The sequence below is a fragment of the Poecilia latipinna genome, unplaced genomic scaffold, assembly GCF_001443285.1.
Source record: "Poecilia latipinna isolate Pla-1442-1.1 unplaced genomic scaffold, P_latipinna-1.0 Scaffold233, whole genome shotgun sequence".
Classification (NCBI taxonomy): domain Eukaryota; kingdom Metazoa; phylum Chordata; class Actinopteri; order Cyprinodontiformes; family Poeciliidae; genus Poecilia; species Poecilia latipinna.
The window spans coordinates 391,972-414,935 of record NW_015112849.1 but is presented as its reverse complement, the minus strand read 5'-3'; the positions used below and the strand labels follow the sequence as shown (position 1 = coordinate 414,935).

Below are 22,964 nucleotides of genomic sequence, written 5' to 3'. Positions count from 1 at the left end.
ACAAAAAGTGTTTAGGATTCATTTTCTGCCCAATTAAATGAGATTTGAATTTGAAATGGCACTCAAATGAATTATATCATATTCTCCTCTTGTGTTTTGACTTATGATTACAGCAGTTCAGTGTCAACAAAGACTGTGAGATTCTGGGCACATGGCTGTAGTTTGGTTATGTTGACAGGAAGTTGTGTTAGACTTCTTGTAAACCAGTCTGGTAATGTGAGGGATACTGGACCTGGTTGACCCGGTTGGCTCAACCAGGTCCAGGTCCAGGATCGAAGGCGGCTCACAGAGGAAGCTGAAGCATAAAATGCTTGAGAAGAAAAAAATGTAAATCTGCTGAAACACTGAAAATGTAAATGTTTTATTATGAGTTTCCACAGAGCAGCAGAACATTTTAGAGATAAATTAAAACGTTCTGCTCTTAACCCGAACACATTCAGGATTCAAACCTGTCAGGACCTCCAGATAATCCTGCAAACAGCATCCGTGTTCTGGCCGCCATCTTTGTGAGGTCACTGTCATCATCCATGATGAAAAACGGTTCGGATAATTCACTAACATGTGAATAAACCACCATTTTTTTATTTTTAGGAAAAGCAACGATTTACTAAATGTCTGAAACTTCAAGCTGTGCCAATAAACTAAAGGAAAAAACCGGAGTCATTTACTCAGTGGCATTAAAATGTCAGCGATCATTTCTCCTCCCGCAGCTGTTTTCTGACATTTCAATAAATTTGGCATTTGAAATCTCAGATCCTGAGAAGCAAACACTAATCTGAGCCGTATGGAGCGGGACCGACCGCATCCAGAACCTCCCATTGGTTTCACCTGCTTGCTTTTAATTGGCCGTTCATTTAGCGAAAGCAGCAGGAGGCGCAGCTGCTCCTGTTGGGCAGATCGATTTATCGATCGATCGATCCTTCTGGTGTTTCTGTCGGATCTTTGTTTCATTTCCTCTGACTTTGTGTTCAGTCTTCATCCTGAAAGGAACCAAAGTTGTTTTTTAAAAGCCGCCTGAAGGCTGAAATATGAGCCTTTCTCTTAACGGAGGTCAGAAATCATGGAGGATTCGAGCAGGAATGTGATTCGTGTTGAAGGGTGGAGCCGTTGTGACATCCAGAGGTCACTTCCTGGTTCCCAGTATGACCCTCCAGCCCGTCTCTGGGCTGCTGGTGTTGGAGGAAACTGATGTTTTGTTGCCTGCTGACGTCACAGAGATGCTTCCTCTGGTCGTCGAGGCTTTTTAAGACGTTTGTGACGCCTGGAAAAGTCGAAACCAAATATTGACAACGTTTACTCTGACATCAGACTGAACTTAAACAGTTTTTAAATATATAATTTTAATTATTTATTTTTTAAAGCTATCATTATTAATTTCTTTTATTTTTATAATTTTTCCAAAGACATAATTTCTATTTTTTAAAACCACCAATTTTATCATTATTCTTTTAAAACTATTGTTTTATTATTTTAAGGCTATTATTTTTGTCATTTATGTTTTTAAAACTTTAATATTGATCATTTATCTGTTTTATTAAAGCTTCTTTTAATCTGATCGGCACTAGCCCAGGGCGGCATGTTTTGGGGTCCACAAAGATTTTTGGTTATTTAAATGAATGCATATTTTGCAGTATTGTAACTTTATATGTTAAGTAGATATGCACACATAAAGTGACGTGTTTTTAATTTTTGTTGGACTTAAGTCAAGATAAACTACACTCAAATATTTAAAAAATATGAGGTCATAGGTCATTTTGGTGTATTTCAGAGTCCGCATTGCATCAACTCAACCCACCCAGGAATGGTTCCTAAACAAACCTTTGTTTCCATTTATGATATTTCAGTAAAATGTGCTGCTCGCTCTTCTGCATTCTTCCTCTGGTCAGTTTGTCCTTCACCATTTTAGAGGAGCGTTGAGTCATCGAATGTTTTGAACCAAACCTGTTCTCTTTACCTTCTGACGGTTCGGACACCAGAACGGGCTCCACAGCAGACCCAGCCTGATCCGATTCCTCTTTCATGACATAATTTGACTCTTTGCTGATGATTGTTTAACTCCAGCATGTTGTGCTGCTATCATTTCCTCTGCCGGAGAAGTCTCCAGCTCTTCGTGCCCAGCGTTGGCTCCTCCGGACTAATCTGAGCTGAAGTGGATCCGCGGCCTCCGGTCCGGCGGCTCTGAATGATGCACACTGATGCGATTTCATTAAATCCTCCTAATGAGTCGCTCTCGGAGGGGATCGGTCCCGTTTTGCTGCTGCAGCTGTGATACGCTCGGCCCACAGAGGCCCGACACAGCAGGCTGCAGACGATGATCATCCGTCCTCCTTTGCGTTTTGTCTCGGGGCCCCTCCCGGTTGGCCCCGCTCAGATATTTCTCCCAGAGAGGTTTTCCCCCCATCAGATTTAACAGGAGCTGACCTCTGTGGTTCTGGATCCGTCGTTCAGCGGTCGATGCTGATGGTGAGACTTCCTGCGTGAGAGCAGCGCGGGGCCGCGGGGCCGCTGTCGCCTCCGTCTGACTCTTTTCTCCTTGCTCCAGCATCTGACGGCGCGCTGTGATGGCAGAGGACGAAGCTGTTGGACGCGTTTATCGTTTCAGGAAACAATAGCAGATCTGACCTTCCATGTTTACATTCAAACACACGAAATGCTGAGCTTCATACTGACATAGAGGAAAGCTGAGGGCTGATGGAAAACCTGGAGGAAGGTTTGTTAGGAAAGGTGGATTCAGGTGGGCAAACATGACAGTTGATCCACCATTCTCAAAGTGCGGCTCGGGGGCCATTTGTGGCCCTCAGGCTGATTTTTTTGAGGTCATCTGCAGTTCAAAAATGATGCAAATGTGGCCTGTAGATGCAGATGGAGACTTTAAATTTGTAATCAGGGTAAAAATTGTTACCAACATAATTTTATTATACAGGAAAATATGGTGGAAGGACTTTTTGTTTGGAAAATGTCTGGTTGTTTTTTTATTTATTTATTACTACTTTTTGAACTTGAAACATCAGATTAAGTTAATTTTAGTTTTCAACTCAGTAGTAACAGATTTTTAGTTATTGTTTTGTCTCTATTTTTATATGAAATAAAGCATATTGTTCTTTAAACAATCAAGTCGGAAGTGCGTGAATGAACCAACCACCTGTTGCCACGGCAACCTTTGATAGATGTTTTTGGCTCTATAAACTTAGAAGGTTTGGTTTTATAACTGATGTAGAGAGAAAATGTCGGCAATGTCAAAGATTGAGTGACAAATGGGTCAAATATATCTATAATATTGGTAAATGTTGACTATCGCAGTAATATGGATATTGAATATCAATATTGGACCAAGTTTTCATATCGATGCATCTGGAGTTCAAAGTTAAAGACTTTTCATCTCAAACTTCAGAGACTTGGGACGAATCACAAGAGACTAATTAGCCGGTCGGAGACGGAGTTTGACAAATGTGAAAACTAAGTAAATAAATGAAAAAACGGATTTTCAGTAATAGACAAAGACCTCTTGGTTTCCAACATAGTTGACATAATGGCTATCGCATGACAGGGGGTTTTCACAACACGGTTTTTCTAAGATGAAGAGCAGATTTACATGGAAGGTGAAAACACAATCATTATCTTTTATTCATCAGAGAGAAGGAGATAAACCAATCAATTAAAAGTGGTCTGGAAAAACCCTGCAGATGAACTTCAACCTTCAAAAACCAACACAAACCAAACAACAGGTTCTTAATTACAGGAGAAAATAATCCAAACGCCTCAAACTAACACAAACAAAACAAAATGTTCTCAAAACTCATCAGGAGAACAAACACGATGTTTCCTGAGTCATTCCACAGATTGGTGTAGATTTTAATGAAAGTTGAGTTCTCAATGGGAAAACCTCTCAGCAGCTTGTTGTTGTTTGGCTGACGGGACTGAGGTTCAGTGGCCCGTCTCAAATCACGTTACTGCATCATTACCCCTCCACAGGAGGCGCTCTGCACCATCGACTGGGATCATCACTGCTTCATTCTGGGCTCCAAACATTCGGCGTTAAATAACCGTTTCTCATATTTAACAGCCAACAGAACGAGAGTCAAAACTGGGTCAGCTGGGATTGAGCTCCACCATTGATCAGGATCCAAATGGACCTTTTGGACTGGGCCAACCAGGCTCTCTTTAGGACAATCGATTAGCCGATTCGGGGTTAGCGCCAGAATGAGCTGCTGTAGTTTGGTTTGAAGTTTGAAGAGCAAAGACTGGGAGGTAAATGATCTAATTCACAATGGGTTTAGGTCAATGTTGTGGAGGAACACTGGTCTTCAGAAAATGCTACCTCAGTCCTAAAAGTTGGTTATGATCTTATTAACTTTTTCGGATAATAATTTATCAGTCTCTCTTCTCTAAGACATTTGATTCAGTTAATCATGAAGTTTTAATACAGAGGCATCACAATACTGGATTGTCTGAAGACACTCTTTGTTGGTTTGAAAACTATCTGACCACCAGGTGGCAGTGTGTTCAAGCCACTTCCTCTTCTATAATACTCAATGGTGTTCCTCAGGGGTCAGTTCTGGGGCTGCTTTTGCTTACTCTCTATATAAATGGTCTCTATTTAAATGTGCCGTATGCGAAATTAAATTTTTATGCTGCTGATGCTGTTTTATATCGTTCTGGTCTCTCGCCCAGCACTGCAGTTCCAGCAGACAAATCATTTTCACCTTACCCTTGTTTTAAATGCAGATAAATTAAAAGTGATGCTGTTTTCTATTTGGAGATTTGATGATAAGAATCATTACTACAGCTGGAGGTCTGAAAGTTGTGTTACATTATAATTATTAAGGATTTGTAGTTGATTATTTATCTTTCAGACATTCTAGAGCTGCTGAAAAAGCAACTTGATGCCACTTTTATGTCTGGAATATGGTGACATTTTCTTAAACGGGTTTAAATGGTTTTATACGTTTTAGCCCATAATATATGTGTAACGGTTTTATTTCAACAATATTATAGATCTTAAGTTTTTTAATCTTTGAATTTATTTTGTTGAATCTGGAAGTTGTTTCTCTAAACATTTATTGACTATTGTTGCTCTGGACAGTTGGTGGTTACCATAGCAACCCGGAACAGACCGTTGTTCCCCCCTTTTTCTGTTGCCGTTGGTAACTATGGTATTTACTAGGATTAGCTCTGTTTCCATTACAAGTATTATATTTTAACACATATTTTAGACACATTTAATCACATACAGTGTTTCATGAGTAATTCTGCTATGTTTTGTGTATGTTTTTAGCTGTTATCAATATTAATGTTGTCCATTTTAGCTGTGTTTAATTTCTGTTTTCTGCTGCTAGCTGCTGCTAGCTGCTCATTGGAAGCTATTACTTGTAGTTTATATTTATTTATTGCATTTTATGTAACGTATAGAGGCAGAAGCTGCTGGACTGATGTTAACCAACTTGATTTCCTCTTTTGTTAGAATAAATTCAGCGAACCTCAGTGTGTCTGTCGTGAATTCAGCCTACTGGACCTGAGGCAAAGACCGGTTCCATATGGACGACCTCGGCCATCTGTAGGCTCCATCGTTGGGATATTTTTATTTACAGGGCCGTACTTTGACTTCTTCCTCTGTATTTATTTTCCTGCTTAAATAGAAAAGAGAGGATATTCTCTAGTGAAAACTTATTTTTGCCTAAAAGAACTTGGACTGAACTTGGTAAGAAATCTTTTTAGCTTTCTGCTTCATCTAGTTACAGAAAAACATGAACTTAAAGTTGCTGTCGTCATAAAATATCTTTAAGGATATTCTTACTGATTTTCAGAAGGAATCATTTGTCAGTTTTTTTTAATTGAAGAATCTTTTTGCTAACTTATTTATGATGGTTTTCCTGTGAATTAAAGCTATATAATTATAATAAATTCCTAGTTGGAGCTTACCGAGCAGCCCAGTGTGTTGGATCTTTTATAGCTGCTGCCACATATATACAATGCAGTTAAATGTTATTTAACATTTCATTTAAATAAAGTGTATGTTGAGTTTGTTGGAGCCAAACTCTGATGGAAATTGTTGTGACTGTTTTCAGAAGTTAAAGTTTGGACTGAATCTGGTTGAATTCATCTCCTCCCTTCCTGGTTTTCTCTGTTTTTATTCAGTCAGTGGAGATGAAATGTCTCAGTTTTATTTAACGAGGCTTTTCTGCCCTTCTTTAATTGGCTTATTAGCAGTGACTCCATACTTCATCCAGTGGTAATTAAGCTCTTAAGTCTCTGCCGGTGTTATTTTCAGGAACTGAAAAAGTTCCTTAATGTATTTTGGCTCATTGATTTTTCCCAAACTACCAACAAGAATCTCAGGGAGTTTTACTCTGAAAGGTTTCAAAGTTTCGATTTGGAATCGGCCATGAAAAGAGCGACTTTAATTTGTTTAATGCTTCAGTCGTTACTTGGAGCAGCTTTACTCGTTTCTCCTCAGCAGCATCAGTCAAACTGACTTCTTAGGAGTTTTTAAGAATAAAATGTATCTGGTGGAAACAGGAAGGTCTTGTCTGACATTCAGTGTTCATGTTCTTGAATGATTCGTCTTCAGAATAAAAACCTCTGAGACTAAAAGCAGGATAAGAATCGATTTGAACTTTGTAAAGCGTTTTGTTTTTAATTGTTGCCGTTTTTCATTTCTTCGGATCCGTCAGAAGTTTGTTTCCAGGAAAGGCATTTTGATTTTCAGTTTCTAATCAAACCGTTTCTGGTCTCAGGAATGTTGGAGGAGGTTTTTTTTTATGTTCAGTCTGTTTCCAGTCCCCACACAGGGTCTCATGAGGTCAAGGTTTGACCTCTGACCTTTGATTATGCTGAGGATGTCACTTGTCTTAATTTTCAGCTTTTTGTTATTGGTTTGTTTTGGGTCATTTCCAGTGATCCCAGCTCTGCTTCAGTTTCTGATGCTCCTGATGCAGCAAAACATTCCCAAAGCATGACACCTCCACCTCCATGCTTCATACTAGAATGCTGGTTGGTTTTGTAAACATTTCCTCTGTTCTGGTTCAGATAATTCAGTTTTTGACTCATCTGTCCAGAAGAATCATCTTTGTCTAAAGTTAAACCTCTTTCTAGTTCAACCATCTTGTTCTTTCAACTGTGAGATTTCTGCGAGAACATTTTGGGATTTGGGTTCTTCCTTCAGCATTTTGCAGGCAAGGCAAAACGAACTGCAAACACATGAATGATGCAAACTCCAAAACAAAACAAGCGCAGCAGAAAAACACAGCAAAACCTTGAAACTCACATCACATTATAGAACAGCAGCGTATTTGCATCAATAATCTTTCGTACTCCAGACTCCCCCTGGTGGTCTGGAGTTGCAGCGAGTTTGCAGTGTTTTATACTTGCTTTATATTTGTGGCATTTTCCTTTTTGCTTCTGTTTCCATTTGCATTTTTCCTGCAGATGCAGGATTCTTTTGTTGCATTTGGGTTTTTGTGTTTTGGAGTTTACAACATTCAGGTGTCATTTACTGTGTTTGCATCTGTCAGCCACTGCAATTAAATATGAGAGGATATAATTTCATTCCATGTTGCACTGTACTACAGAGTGTAAGGAAATGGTTTTTCCCTCTGAGGATTTATTTCGACTCAATTCTGCTTCTTTCTCTCTAAACAACATGCCGATCGCCGTCTTTAACTTCAATGTTTTTCCTATTATTTGGGTGAAACTTAATTTAAAAAATACATGTTTTTCATGCCTACAGTAATGGTAAACAGAGTCCAGGCCTAAATAGAAAGCAGGATTTACTGAAGCTGGTTTAAGTTTTGGTATTTTGTTTAATTCTTCAGCAGAAACGTCGTTTTGTTCTGAGCAGTAAAAACCGAAGCGACTGACTTCTGCTTGGTGGAATCTCTTTCTTCCATGCAGAATCCAAATCATTTGGCCTGCAGAACCGGCGCAGACTGTTTGTTGGCTCTGAATCGCTACATGGTCCCTGTCATGATGAGTCAGAATGAGTTCATCTCTTCGGTTTGACCCCGTGAAGCTCGAGCGAAAAAATAATCGTCCGCAGCAAATCTGACCAGATCCACCATCTGCTGAGTGTCTGTGGAGACACTTGAGTAAAACTAATGAAGCCGGCCGTCTGTTTGCTTGGTGAGAATTAGAAAACGTGCATATCGGTGTCAGGAGATGACTTGAAATGTGAAATCTGAGTCAAAGTCAACAAGTGTACAAGGTGTGAGGAGAGGATTAGCAGGAGAAAACCATTAAGAGGATTTGTTCTGGAGGAAACTTTAAGGTGAGAAGAGACGGAGCCGCCGTTAAGTGAAGTCACATTAGTTTATTTTAAAGACTTTTATCCAGAGGAAACATTAGCAGCAGCGGTTCTGGTTGGAGGGATTATGTTTGCAGCCTGTAGCTCCAGCTCTGACTCTCAAAAAGAGGCTTAAGACTCACCAGGCTTTTGTTGGGAAATGAATCCTCTGAAGTTAGAAACTGTTTCTTCTTTTTGTGCAGACTTCGTTCCTGCAGCAGCTTCCCTTCTGAATGGATAAAATGTCATTTCCTGTTATCACTGAAGACTCAGGAGCTCAGAATGACAATGAATTAGTTTAAGCAGGTCGATTCATGGCCTCACTTTACACCCTTTATTATTATTTTTATTCCTCATCTTCAGTTCAACAGTTAAAGTATAAACTTGGATCAAAGGCCAGAAAATCCTTCTTTACTCACTCGCTTCAATAGATTAACTTAAACCAGGTTGTTTCCACAGTAACACAACTAATTTGTGTTCAAAACTAACTTGGATGCAACAAATTAAGAAATAATCTTGTACATTTTCCTCTATATTTTAGCATTAAAATGTATGAAAATGAGACTTCTTCACACAAGTTTAAGTTTCAAAGTGAAAAGAAAAAGGAAAATGAGTGCAGGGTTTTCACATTAGACCAAAAGGTGAGTTTTTTACTCACCTATTTGAAATTAGTTCTAGTCTGAAATCCAACTGTAGAGTTGAATTTCTGTCTGACAAAAAACAACAAAACTGTAATTTATAAAGTATATTATATTATCTGAGCAGCTGTTTGACCCAAGTGAACATTTTTGATTCTATAAACTATGAAATTAAAGTGAATACAGAAACTTTGTTAATAAATGAGAAATCATTTCTGCTGCTCCTCAGATTTTTATTAGATTTTCTTCATTTTGGGTGATCGGCTGTTCCTTACATGTGAAGCTGATCTTTTCCAGCGATCTCATCTGACAATCAGACGTTTGATCTGCCTGGGCTTTGTTGCTATATTTAGTGACTTTTTAGACTCCTATTGTTAAATGTTTTTCAATAAAATACAATTGGAATATTGAAGGTGTATTGTGACATGTAAAACAAAAATCTATCTTTTTAAAAGACCAGTAATCAGCCAGGTCACTCCTTGTTTTTCTTCTATTTGTAATAAATTTTGTTCGTCTGTGTGAATGTCACCCTGAACATCAGAAAGACACACATTCATCTGCATCACAAAATCATTCAGAGGCCCTGAAATGACCTTTGACCTGCGCTTTGAAAACACCTGCTTTATAGCATCGATGCGTCTTAAGAAAACAGGTTTGTATAAACTAGTGGTGCATCACTGCTAACCACATGCTAACATTGGATTTCTAATAGAAAATAATGAAGGCAAACACTTTAATTCATTTATCTTATTTGATTGGTTGCCAGAAATGGGAAAAAATTAAGTTTTAAAGACAAAACAGCCACTTTAAATGTATTCTGCTTTCACATAATTCATACTCCACAAAGCAGTGAAGCTCTTTTATCCTGAGCCGTAGGAATGTCAGGTTGACTTCAACCCTCCTGCTTCTCTGCACTCATCAGTCCTGCAGCAGACGGACAGATTCAAGTGCAGGAGGCTGAGCTGCAGCTGGTTTGATACTCTGCTGCACTCAGAGGGTTTGTATGAACGAGACAAAGAAGTGGAACATGGAGCTCAAACATCAGTCTGATTCTGATCCCTCATGTCGATGCAGCTTTAATGTCTGCAGCAGAAAAAACAAGACGATTCCTGGAAGAAGCGACTCAGGAGGCCAAACCGCCACCGAACCGAAGCGTCAGCCTGAGTTTGGGTCAAACCGGGAGAACTGAGTTTGGTGGCCTGCAGAAGCAGCTGATGGCTCGTATTTTTAGAGCAGAGCGGAGAAAATATCTGGCTCTTTAGAGTAAACAAACGTTTGAGCATTAAGAGAAAAACTGAAGGTCTGACAGCTGCTTCATGTCGGCTCTTTAAAGCTAAACGTTTCTGCGTCTAATTATAGGTTTTACTCTCACAGCTGAACGACTGATTCACATTTTTACAAACTTTATTCATTATTGGATAATATAAAGTAGCATCATAAATAGCCTTAGTGTGACTGATTTTACATCATAAGGATTAGAGGTGAACGATATGAAGTGATGATTAAAAATTATCAAAAAACTATTGATTACTTCTATTTTTGGTAACTGACCACATAGAACAGCATTTATAGGCCCGTAAATAACTTTTAATACTTTTTTAATCATGTCATCATTACAGTGCAGAAAATAAAAAAAAATACATTTTAGTGAGTTTTTTAACATTAACTGAATTTATTGTGACAGTAATAAATAAAATTTCTTATCAAGACAAGAAATGGTTGATGATGCGATAAATAATAATCTAGTAATATTATTAACCATGATAATAAACCTTATTAACAGATAAAAACCAGCTAAAAACCCAGTTCCTGCACCACACCGGATGGTTTTAACTTTATTTAAGCTCAAATATCCTGAACTCACTTTGGATGAGGGTGAACAGATTTACATCATAGAAATCCAGCCAATAAATCTGCAGGATTTTTATGATGTCATCACTTCAATATGGACCGACCCTCTGGAGGTTTACGACACCTTGATGAATTTATACCAGAAGCGTTGAGGCAGAAGGCAGTTTAATAAAAAGACCTTAAAAGAAACATTTCCTGTATTTAATTATGTTTTTGATGGTATTTAAATTCATTAAAATATAAACCCAGTTGTTGAAAACCCAGTAAAAACCTGTGAAGGAGCCTGAAGACGAAGCCGTATGTAGGAGGATATTTGTATTTCTTCTCTTTCTGTTTACAGAGCTGTGAGACCTTTTATGAGGTGAGCCTGTAAAAGTGTCTTTGCTGCCTTTTGTGGCGATTTGGGCGCCGCCACTGATCCCGTCAGCTGAGCGCGAGCTGAACGCCCTCGGACAACTTGCTCAGTGAAGCGGCTCGGCGCAGAGCGTCGATGGGAGGGTTTAATCCCACGTGGGTCCGTCTGCCAGCGCGGCCGCATTCACTTTAACGATGCTGCATCGTGTGTGTGTGTGTGTGTGTGTGTGTGTGTGTGTGTGTGTGTGTGTGGTGGGAGGTCTTATCTGGCCTACATTGCGCAGCAGCCAATCGGAGAGGTCACATCTGTACGTGCAGACGATTGTTAAAAGCTTTCCCGGCTGGTGAGACGTCCTCCCACCTGTAAACTGCAGATTAACTTTCAGTCTCTGCGTTTGAGGCAACAAACCGTCTGAAGAGGCGAGTCGGTTCTGCTGCAGCGGATCAGCACCCGACACGTCCAGCACCAACATTCATCTGCTTCTAAACATGAACAGATCTTTTATTTTATGCTCTTATTTAACTACTGGCCTGTTTTATTTAAGAAATTATAAGAAACGTTGATAAATTGTCTCTTTTTGTCTACTTGTCTTTTTTTTCACTCTTGTGAAAGAAGTTGAAAAGCTGGAGATCACAGGAGGAAACATGTTGGTAAAATTAAATATTATTCTACAATATTATTGCTATAAATGATGTTATTGTTTTGAGACCATCGTCACATATTACTAAATGCACAGTAATGCCACTTCACAAAGACTAATAAACTTTAATTTAGTAAAGAATGCTCCACACTGGACCTGGAAGACGTTTTAAATATCCAAAATAAAAACAAAAACAATAAATATAAAAGAAATAAAAACCAGTTACAACTGAAACCATAAATAAAATGGATTATGATGTCTCTCTCTCCCTTCAAACATTATTAATAATCAGGAGGGAAATTCTGTGATTAACTGATTAATGTGACGGGTTTAGAGCAGAACCTGTCAGATGTGAAAACTGTGTTTTTTTTATTAACATTTGGTTGAATCAGCATATAAACGACTTGGATCAATAATTTTTTGTTTCTAACTTCTCCAAACAGTTTGCAGATATTTTGACATGAACTGGTGCAGCAGAATCGGGTTTGCAGGCCGTTTTTAAATTTTAGCTCCGCCCACAGACGTTCTGTCAGACTGAGGTCAAGACAAATAAAAACTTTGACTTCCTTAAACTGTTTTCTGCAAACTTGTCCGTTTCCAGACTGATGGATGGCGTTGCTTCTTACAGTTTTAGCAGATGTGTTCCTGTCTTTGATTTCCAGACCTGCTGTTGTCACCTGGCTGCTGCTTTCCCTCCTCTGAGCTTCAGCTCCGAACTTTGAGCTGTAATGACTGACAGACACACTGGAGTCTCTTTTCTACTCCTTCAAGTTAAACTTCAGTTCACATTTTAACGGTTTCTGTGTTTGCTGAGTAAATAAGACAAATCTTTGAGGTATCTTTCCCTCTGCCCACAGGCAGTAGAAGCTTATTTAACGCCTTGTTTGTGTTTTCTTTGTAGATGTTAGCAGCCTGAGGGTGGGGGGGCCGCGGGGAGCTGCCCAGCATGGCCGCCATCTGCTGTTGCTCTGCCTCATGGAGTCTCAGAGATCCGCTGAGACGCCTCAGGGCGCCGATAAACTGGAGGGTTTACATCTAGAAAGACGTGTGACTGAACTGCTGCCGGACGCACAGAGAGACGGTGCAGCTCCGCTTTTCAATATCAGGCTGATCAATCAGTAACAGACCGACTTCACCAGAAGAAAACTGAATGCCGTTTTCTCCGGAGCATTGACTTTGTTGCCCTTAAGCTAATTTGTAATTAATTTGGCCGTGTGGTTTGAGTCATTGACTTTTTGGATGATGTATTTATCCTCAAGTTTTAAGGAAAAATTCACATTTTGCTTGTTTCTGCTTCCTTTAAATCTCTGCTGCTCCTAAAAACAACCCAAACGCTTTAAAAAAATCAAAACACCCAGCCAGTTTTTGGCAATGACTTTATATTTTCTGGGGTCTTGAAAATGAAACGTCACAAATCAGCAGGAACTTTCCTGTTACCTAGCAACCCCAGCCGAGCATGTCGTCACCTAGCAACCCAAGCTGAGCTCCAGCACATTTGAGCAGCTGGTTTTACCACGGTATTCTCTGTACAATGGCTGCTGGAAAAGACAAAGTGTTTTGTTGTTGCCTTACCATCCAGAAACCACTTACTGCGCTCTGGTTGGTTGTGCAGCAGGCTCCACTTCTGCTTTTCGAAATGTACAGTTGTATATTTGTGGATGTGTTTCCAGCCATTTTCACATTTGAGTGTAAGCGCTGAACTTGGGGGCGTGGCCAGCAGAAGCTTATTTGGATTTAAAGTGACAGAGTCCCTAAATCAGCTTATCCCAGAATAATGAGGTTTTATGTTTCAAAGAAAAATCACAAATGGCTGAACTTCATCCTGAAGCGTCAGTTCAATAATCCTTCAGATTGATTCGACAGTAAAAGATTATTGACTGAAATGTCAAACCAGTTCTATTTTTAAAGATGAAACCCATTTCTTTCGTTTCTTTTATTTCCAATGCACGTGAACAAAAAGCAGGTCAAGTCTACCTGTTCTGTTCTTAATCCGTTGACCTAGAAAGCAACATGGAATATCAGATTACCGCTCACACGACATTGTCAGATAATCTGGGAACTGGGAGTGTAGATGAGATGGAGAAGCTAACATTCACTCTAATTTAGGATTTCTCCTTTTCATCACTGAAATTAAACGTCCTGCTCTACTGACCGAGAGGAACAACCTGCACATAATCTGATCAGATTAGTATAATCCATAACCATCCGGCTAATTTGTAGCAAAGAGTTATCCATGGCAATAATGACAGTTTCATACAGTAAAAAACAGATTCTCCTTCCACTCACCTTTTTCACAATATTCACATTTTATGAGACACAAATTTGAATTTGTGTCTATTTAATTCTGTGTCTGATCAGTTTATATAATAAGAAATTTTCACATTCTGGAATGAGATATAAACAAAAAACTGAACTTTTTTATATGAACTTCAGATTCTTGTGAGCCGTCCTTGTTTTAACATATTCCTCTCACACCAATTACCGTGTTATGAACAATTATGCTAAAATTTACTATTTTGCATACTAAAAACCTACATTTATGTTCATCATACATGTTTTCAGTCTTTTCACCTGCAGTTGTACATGGATTCATCCATGCAGGCAGATTAAAGCTAAAGGTTAGAGTTGCTGCTGGATTTAATCTATCTGAATAATTTTAGAAGAAAATGCAAAAAATGATGTAAATTATTCATAAAAAGGAAGAAATTTTTAAAAATAAGAAAAAAAACACATTTTTCAGTTTGTATGTTTAAAGGAATTAAGAGGAATGAAGTGTTTACTAAAGTTTTTTACGCTTCACTGAACTGGCTGCATGTTAATCTCATTTTTCACATCATGCAGATCAGATTATCAGTAAGTTTGGAGTCGTTTGGCTGCTGAAGCTTTTTCAGAGAAGAATAGAGTTGCAAATGAATATAATGAATTTAAAAGCAGACTGGATGAAAGGACAAATTAATGTAATAAAAAGTGGAGTGCAGTAATGTTTTATTAGCGATCCTTGGTGTGAAGTGTGAACCGGTTGGTAATTTAGTGGCGTATTTAATCCAGGAAGAGGCTGCTGTCGCTCTCAGTCACCTGATTCGTCCGTCACTAGTTATGATCCACTTCAGGCCAGAATCATCTGCATGCAGGATGCTGTGTGCTTTGCCTCTTCAGATGCAATGAGCATCAGCGGCTGCTGAGTTTTTTTCATAACATGTCAATAGCCACAAATACAGCCGAGCTGAACAAATTTTCCCAAGTGGCTCTTGAAAACCCAGAGAGTATCCTTCATCAGTAATTACCCAGATCAGAGCCCGGGCTGTAAATAGAGCCGTTTACCCATCATTCATCATCTTCTTCTTCTCCTCCTCCGTCCAGCCGGCGCAGCGAGCTGCAGGAGTGAAATGGAGCTGCTGGCCGGACACGTTTGACCGGACATGGAGGCTTTCGGAGAAGTCAACGCCACGCAGGAGGAGCTCCGCTTCCTGCCCTCGCCTGACAGCGACCCCAACAACCTCGGTTACCATGACTACCCCCCAAACATCGGCATCCTCCCCCCGGTTCTGCCAGCCGGATTCGAGGGGGTGAATTTTCCAGAAGACCCCATCCGACTGCTGAGCGTTCAGGTACGGGCCGCGTTTCTGCTCCCAGAGCAGCCTCCATCTTTAATTGGAGCAAAGAAAAGGTTAAAGGTCACATTTCACTTCACATTAGCGTGAATACGTCTGACAGCTGTTTGCTTTTGTTTGTTTGAAGGTGGTGTTGATCTTGGCCTACAGCACCATCATCGGGCTGGGGGTTCTGGGTAACTCGCTGGTCATCTACGTCATCTATCGCTTCAAGACGCTGCGGACCGTCACCAACTTCTTCATCGCTAATCTGGCCGTCGGTATGTTTAGACACACACACACACACACAGCTCAGCGCTAAATTAGCTGCTTGTCAGTCATCGTTAAACACTTCCATGTGTTTTATTTCTATCTGGACGTAAACATGATAGAAATACATCAGAGGATCAGACAGGAAGTGCAGACAGCAGCTCAGTCGACGCTCCAGTAACAGCAGAATGGTGATTTTATTCTCTTAACGTCTGTTTTTATTGGGTTTGACGTAACGGGTCATGACATGCAACTGTGTTAGCGTCTCAGTTAATAGCTTGTTAAGGTCAAGTTTGGTTTAGAGGAAAAAATTAATAGTTTATGCAATGTTGGTGACAGCAGTCAAATTGGTCAATAGTCTGCATGAGGAAGCTAACAGCTAATAAACTTAAAAATGGGAACTACCAGTATGAGCGCTTGTATTTCTTATAAATAAAGGGAAATGGCTCAAAACTTTAACAAATCCCAACAAACTAAAGTTTTTTACTGTAAACAATCCGATCTGTCAGAAGTTAGGCTCAATGTTGGATTAAGTTTATTGTTTTTAAGTAAAGGGGAGCTTACATTAAGTTTAAGTTTTGAAAGCCTTTAAAAACCAAAAAGTTTCTGTTGAAGATCTGAAGTTTTTCTCCGATGATTTCTGTGTTTTCTCCCTCTAAACGGAAGAGTTGAATTAAAATCCCATCAGAAGTGGGTTTTCATGTTGCATGCCTGGGATTGCATGTTGAATTTTCTGTTTGTGGGAACTCTTTCATTTCCTCCTGGGACAAAAGGTCCCCATGTTCATTAATTATATATGTATATATGTGTGATGAGATGGCTTTAGAGGAGACTGATGTAAGTGTGCGTAATGTGCTCTGAGCTAATCTGAAACATGTTGGACTTGATTAAGTCGTGGTATGGTGACAGAAATCTAAATGAATGTTCGCTCTCTTGTGTTTGAAAGAATGAAACCTTTGAGCCGTTTGACGGATCTGCTGGTTTGAAATAAAACTCTGTCAGCAGCGATGAACCAGATTTCTGCTCCGATGGTGATGAAGGTATTAAAACAGATGAAGATGAGCTTTACTGCAGGCAAAGCTGCATGATGACACGATCTGACTTGTTCTTTTAACCGAAAACACAAATGAGAGAGACGTGGAAAAAGATCTTTGACCTGAATTTGAAATTTTAAACCTCACTTTTCTGTTTTTGTTTGGTCAAACAAACCTGATTGCTTCTTTTTAATGAGCCACATTCATGTTTAATATGAACAAAAGAAAAATATGTAAGACAAAGATAAAAAGTGACTCACTGTGGGCTTTAAAATGGTAACCAGATGCATTGTATGAGGAAAATAAGTCATTTTATCAGCATTTTATCATGGATTAACATGAATATCTGCCTACATGCATCAGGACTCTAATGCTTATCCATATGATGACAGTTTATGACATTTGCCTTCCCTTAGGGATAAATAAAGTATTTCTGAATTTGAATTTTATCGTTTGTTGTTGCTAAAGCTTTTAATATACAGATTTCTGTTGGACTGTGTTTGAGGCTTCCTGGATGCGGCTCAGGGAACGGGAAGCCGTCGGTCCGCTGACTCCTGCTGCCAGGAGGACACAGAGTGGTCATTACCTCTAAAATACAGTCTTTGTGTTGATTATAATTGCAGTTCGTTTCTCGCTTTGAACTTCAAAGTCGGATCATAATGGCATCAGATCAAATGTGATTAAAGAAAAAATCGCCAAAGAAGTGAAGCAGGAGCTAACAAAAGGTGACAGAAATGTGCGTTAAATAGGTTTTCTGCCAAGAAACAGAACTCCGTCTCCATCCGGACCCTTAAAGGTTAAACCAACAGAAAATGTTTTATACGGTAAATATGATTAAAAACAACCCCATTAGGGTGTAACAATACACCAGAGTGTTGGTTGGGTACATGGGTTTAGATTCAAATACGATGCAGGAAATTTCACGTAATTTGATCTGATTTTCAAATTTTAGAGATAATACAGAGGCACAAAGTGTCATTGTTACCGAAGCTGGCTGCACACCGAGCGCTCAATCTGAGCAAATTACCAGAGAGCCGAGAGGAGGGAGAAACTGTTACAGAAAAACCTCACAATTAAGTGATGCTGATTTCATTTTCCAGGAGGGCTTGGTACTTTACCGCACTACCAAACGTAACAAACGCTGGTCCACTGACCGTCGTGCTACGGTGGTTGATTGGACAGAAAACTGGCCTGACCAGAACGCCATGGAGAACATACGGAGATGAGAGAGCAATGCAGAAGGTTGTCATAAAGCAACCTGGGCCTTCATTACCATTCACCAGCCCTTAAAGGGATTCAGGATTAGTTCAACATGTTGGCCTAAATATGTTGTTTTCCTATCAACTAAAAAAAATATGTTTGTGATAATCCAAAACTCATAACTACTTCAAAAATGTATATATTTTGTTATATTTTCCACCCATGGAGGTAACCAAAAAAAGTGATAATTTCCCACATGAAAGAAAAAGGAGCGCAGTGAGAAAACCGAACACAACTTCCAAAGGACCTACATTTGTGCCCTCAACATTTCTCTCCAGAAGACTTTGTCATTTGTACGAGCAAAACAAAGGCTCTAAGAGGTTATAGTTACCTTAACGAGCTAAAAACAAATGCCGAGCTGACAGTTTTTATCCACAAAGCGCCTAAACCCCGCTGCCACCAGAGCGCTGGAAGCTCTTTAAATGCTAACGGAGCTCGGTGGCTGTAGCACCGGTGGCACTACCGGTGCCCCGTTTACCTTGTTATAATGTTTCTGATTAATCCATGAGACTGGCACTAAAATGACATGACAGAGTCAGAAGAGGCCAATAAACCAAGACGATGCTTGATATAAGTTATTCGGGTCTCAGAGGCAATAATTAGTTTCAGTCTCATCGTTCACAAGCAAGTAGTTTTCACAGAGCCACTGTTTGTATGTTTGATACATTTAATCAAGAAGAACAGCTTTAAATACTCAGTTTTCCTAAAATTTGAGAAGAGCTGAATGTCATCAGCATAGAGCATTATTTGGTCAAAGGGGAAAATGCACCAAAGACTGAACCCTGTGGTCAGGTTGTTATTTCTCCTCTTTGTCATTTTGTTCCTTTACTCCCTCAGTCAGCTGATGCCTCCTTCCCTCTTTTGTAATTACTAATAAATGCTGCTTTTAGTTGCTCCACAGTTTTAGAATAGTTAATATTGTGTTTAGAAGAGTAATTACCTAGTCAGTAATTGTAATTTGTTGTGTAACTATTACATTTTGAACAAAGAGCCTTCAGATTCAAAGTGATCAGCCTGAACTGCCTACAACTCTGAATCCGTGAAAGGGCAGAGGAGTGAAGTCACCACTGAGTCTTCAGGCTGAAAACCTTTAAATATTCAGAAACGCCACCAGAACCTCAGAGCTGCAAACACTTTCCCAGTCATCTGCTGCGGCACATGGCGGGCGATCTCACCTCCACTTCATTTATCTGAGTGTGAACAGGAGTGATTCGCACATCCCACACCTCTACATCTGATGCTCGCATGTAACCGCCTAAATTTAAAGTCTCTATAAAGACCCACATATTTTGGTGACACTAGAGTCTGACTCATCTCAAGACAATTCACAAGTGTTTCTGAACAATAGACATGACGGCAATTTATAAAATTAGATTTTGAAGTTGAAACTAATTGATTAAAACCTGCCAAACTAAATCCCAGTACTTAGTAATTAGCGCCTAAACAATAAAAATTGTAAGACGAAGCATAAATTTGCACCAGGAGTTTGACGATGTAGCACAGATAATGAGTTGTAATGAGGTGCAGAGTAATGCTTTGGTATGTGAGCTTTTAATCAGGAAGATTAATTATTCTTTGCTAACGATGTGATTAGAAATAAGAAAAACTGCAGGAGGCAAGTCAGAAAACCCCGACCTCCAGCAGAGCAGGAAGGAACAGCAAAAAGTTTCTAAATGTTGTTTAAACTTAAAACATTCGTTCCACGTCTCCGTGCAACAGAAAGATCAACTAAGATCGTTTCAACTGTGGCTGAGCAACCAGCAGAAATCAGGATGATCTTTTCACCAAACTGGAGGAAAACAAAAGGAAAGGAGGCGAGCGGATTGCTGCGTCCCGACCCGCTCTGCAGCCGGCCGGCCGGCTCCATCTGTCGCACCGAGCTAACGAGCCGCAGAAACAAGAAATCACATGGAGTCGTCATTGTTTTCCCCAAGTAGGAGTTTATCTGTGTGTGTGTGTGAAATGAACGACATATTTTCATGGCCTCCAGTGTGTGTTGTTCTGAGACATGTTAAGAAAATGAGATGCAAAGCAAACCTCACTGCTGGCTGTAATTAATGAAATCAGAGACTATTTACGGTAAATATTATGCCTTTTTGAAGGTTCTTAAAGTTTGGAACCATGATTTGAATATTCAGATTTCATTATTTTCCTTTCTCCATGCCGTGTCCAAAGTGCTGCTGAAACATTGGGTGCATTTTGTGGTGGGTTGTGTTTTGGTCCCGCTCTTTGTTCACTCTGATGTTTTTAGGTAGAATAGTGAGCACACTCCAAACCTGAATGGTCTCAGGATGCTTTCAGCGCAGCACTCACCGTTTCTTCTCATTATCAGGATTTCTTAGGATGCTTCATCTCAGAAAATAAACTCCCTCAGTTCTCTGTGCCGCCTCCTCAAGGACAGTGTGTTTTTCTGTAAGGAAAGTGTTTTCCTCTGTTATCCCTGCTGTCCCTGCAGAAACTCTTTGACCTGCTGACCTTTTTATCAAGCTCTTCACTGGTGGCTCCAATCCTTCAGCTGAATTCACTTTGTGTTGGTAATTCAGTTACTGGTTGGTTGGGATTTTCTGGCTTGCAGCAGTTTTCTTGCCTTTTTGATGCAAAGTCACATTGACAGTCTGTTTTCTTGAAGGAAACTACGGTTGACAGAGGAATGATTTCAGGAATCGGCGCCGTTGAAAGTTGCCTTTCTGATTCATGTGAAATGAACTGCTGGCTTCAACACGGATCTAAAGATAAGATCGCTGGGATGATGCCAGCAGGCCACTTTGGTTTCGGTTCCCGGTTAGTTTTCACTGCTTTTCATTTGTCTGATCGGATGCCACAGGGGATATATTCTCCCTCGGTCCTCCTTCCAGTAGCATTTACCTGGAAAACCCAGAAAGAAAAGTAATCGGGACGGATCCGGAGTTTGAACGACCTCGGCTGGGTTTCAACAAGGGGCAGTTGAGTTGGCGAGCTCATTAAAACACAAGATCTTACCAAGTATGTTTTGTTTAGTTTCTAGTGCAAATATCTTAGAAATAAGGATTTATGAAAGGAAACATGTTTCCATGTTGTAAGTGCAGAAAAAGATCATCTTCAATTCATTGGGCTTGTTTCCTTTACCATCCAAAAAACAGTTTTAAAGACAAAAATGAAAGTTTTTCTTCTAGTAACACCAATTTGAAAGAGATACATGCACAATGTGCCATATCTGGGCATTTAGTTGAATTTATTGACAATAAGACTCAACTGGGTGCAACATTAGCTCTTCATGACCAAAGGATCATCACTGAAGATCAAACCGAAGGAAGCCATAATCTGGTCTCCTTTGACTGTCATCAGTTTTCTGTATTAGAGGATGTGGATGGTGCAGTTGGTTCGTTCCTGAGGTGTTGGAGTTTTTCTCTCCCCTCAGTGATTCACAGGTCAGATTAAGGTTGGTCAGCGAAGAAAACATGCCTCTGTAAATGACCAGCTGGTGTGAAAAATGTCTTCACCGTATCAAATGTTTTTGTCATCCTCGTCTGTGTGCCAGCCGGACGTCATGCAGAAGAAGCTCCTGCAGCGGCGGTGGATTCACAGCTTCTGCCTGAAGGACCCGGTTGTTTCCCGCCTTCACTTTGTTCACGTTTCCTCCTGCGCTTTGTCTGATTCATGTGGCATTTCTTCACCGATGTTTAATTTCACCCCATCCCCAACCTGCATGTGTTGACAGAAGGTGTTTGAGTCGGTTCATCCCAGGGTCAAAGCCAGACTCGGGATTATTCCACGTCCAAGTTGTCAAATTAAGAAACTCTTTTTGTTTATTGAGCGTTTTATTCAAAATAGACGGATCCATTTTAACCAAAAACAACTCAGCAATGCAATGACCCATTTACAGTTTGGGTTTAATCCGTCTCTGCACAGACTGCATGAAAGCTGCAAGGCAAGATTCACTAAAGAGGAACTTAATCCATGTCCTGTGATATGTCAGCATATTCTGGAGGATTCTGGGTTTTACAAAACGCCTCAGGACTCAGATTGTGACCATCTGAGGACAAAAGCTGATGTTTTTGGAAGGTGTGCAGATCGCTGTAGGTCCTCTGTAGGGCGACATGCCTGTGCTGCCTGACTTCCTGCAGCGTTCTCAGCCGCCGGTGAACTGCTGCTTCAGATTTGACCCCCAGTTATGGGTTGATGGCGAAGGTCAGGGCTGTCAAACTCATTTTCATTTTGGGCCATATCAACAATCCGAATGTTCTTAAAGGGCCGGTGTGCCAGAATATAGTGATTAAATCAATTAAACTGTTAAAATATCAATAAATAAATAAATAAATAACTGTTCCTCCAGGATTTTATGATTGTTTTAGTGGGTTTTGCAATCAAAATGACAGATTTTGTGGTTCAAATTAGGAATGTTTGTAAGGAATTTTATATTTGTGGTAATGTTTGATAATAAATCTGACTTTTTATTACTTGCTGCATCAGTAACAGTCTCAGGCTGTGGGAGCGGTCACTTAACTCAATGTTTTTTAACAATTTGAGAAACTTTGCAGTAAAACTAGAATAAAATGTGGAGATTTGCTGATTTTGTGTGAATTTTGCAGATTTGTGAAAAACTGAAAGGACTTTAGATGTAATCTGGAGTCTAGAGAGCCAACGAGAAGCTACGGAGGGACAGATTTACAGTTTTCTGGAAGTTTGTTCCAGATTTGCAGTGCCTAGAAGCTGAATGCTACTTCTCCATGTTTGGTTCTGGTTCTGGATGCAGAGCAGAACCAGAACCTGAGAGGTCAGCAGGTCCAGAAGCAGCAGATCTTTAATCTGTTCAGTGATTTCTGAACTGCTAGCAGTAGTTTAAAGTTTCTTCTCTCAGTGAAGAACTGTAGAACCGGGTGGTGTAGAACCAGGTGGTGTAGAGCTGGGTGGTCTAGAACCGGGTGGTGTAGAACCGGGTGGTGTAGAACCGGGTGATGTAGATCCGGGTGGTGTAGAGCTGGGTGGTGTAGAACCAGGTGGTGTAGAACCGGGTGGTGTAGAACCGGGTGGTGTAGAACCGGGTGGTGTAGAGCTGGGTGGTGTAGAAC

The 22,964-nt window shown here is 40.0% G+C and overlaps 1 protein-coding gene across 2 annotated transcripts in view; it reads left to right on the top strand.

Moving 5' to 3' along the window:
- Window positions 1–22,964, top strand: part of npy2rl (neuropeptide Y receptor Y2, like) — a 56,408-nt gene that overhangs the window by 13,197 nt on the left and 20,247 nt on the right. For both annotated transcript variants that reach the window (XM_015032213.1, XM_015032214.1), the window contains 2 exons: window positions 15,123–15,370; window positions 15,501–15,633. In XM_015032213.1, the coding sequence (XP_014887699.1) occupies window positions 15,182–15,370; window positions 15,501–15,633 (322 nt within the window). In that variant the 5' untranslated portion in view covers window positions 15,123–15,181. The remainder of the gene's footprint in view (window positions 1–15,122; window positions 15,371–15,500; window positions 15,634–22,964) is intronic.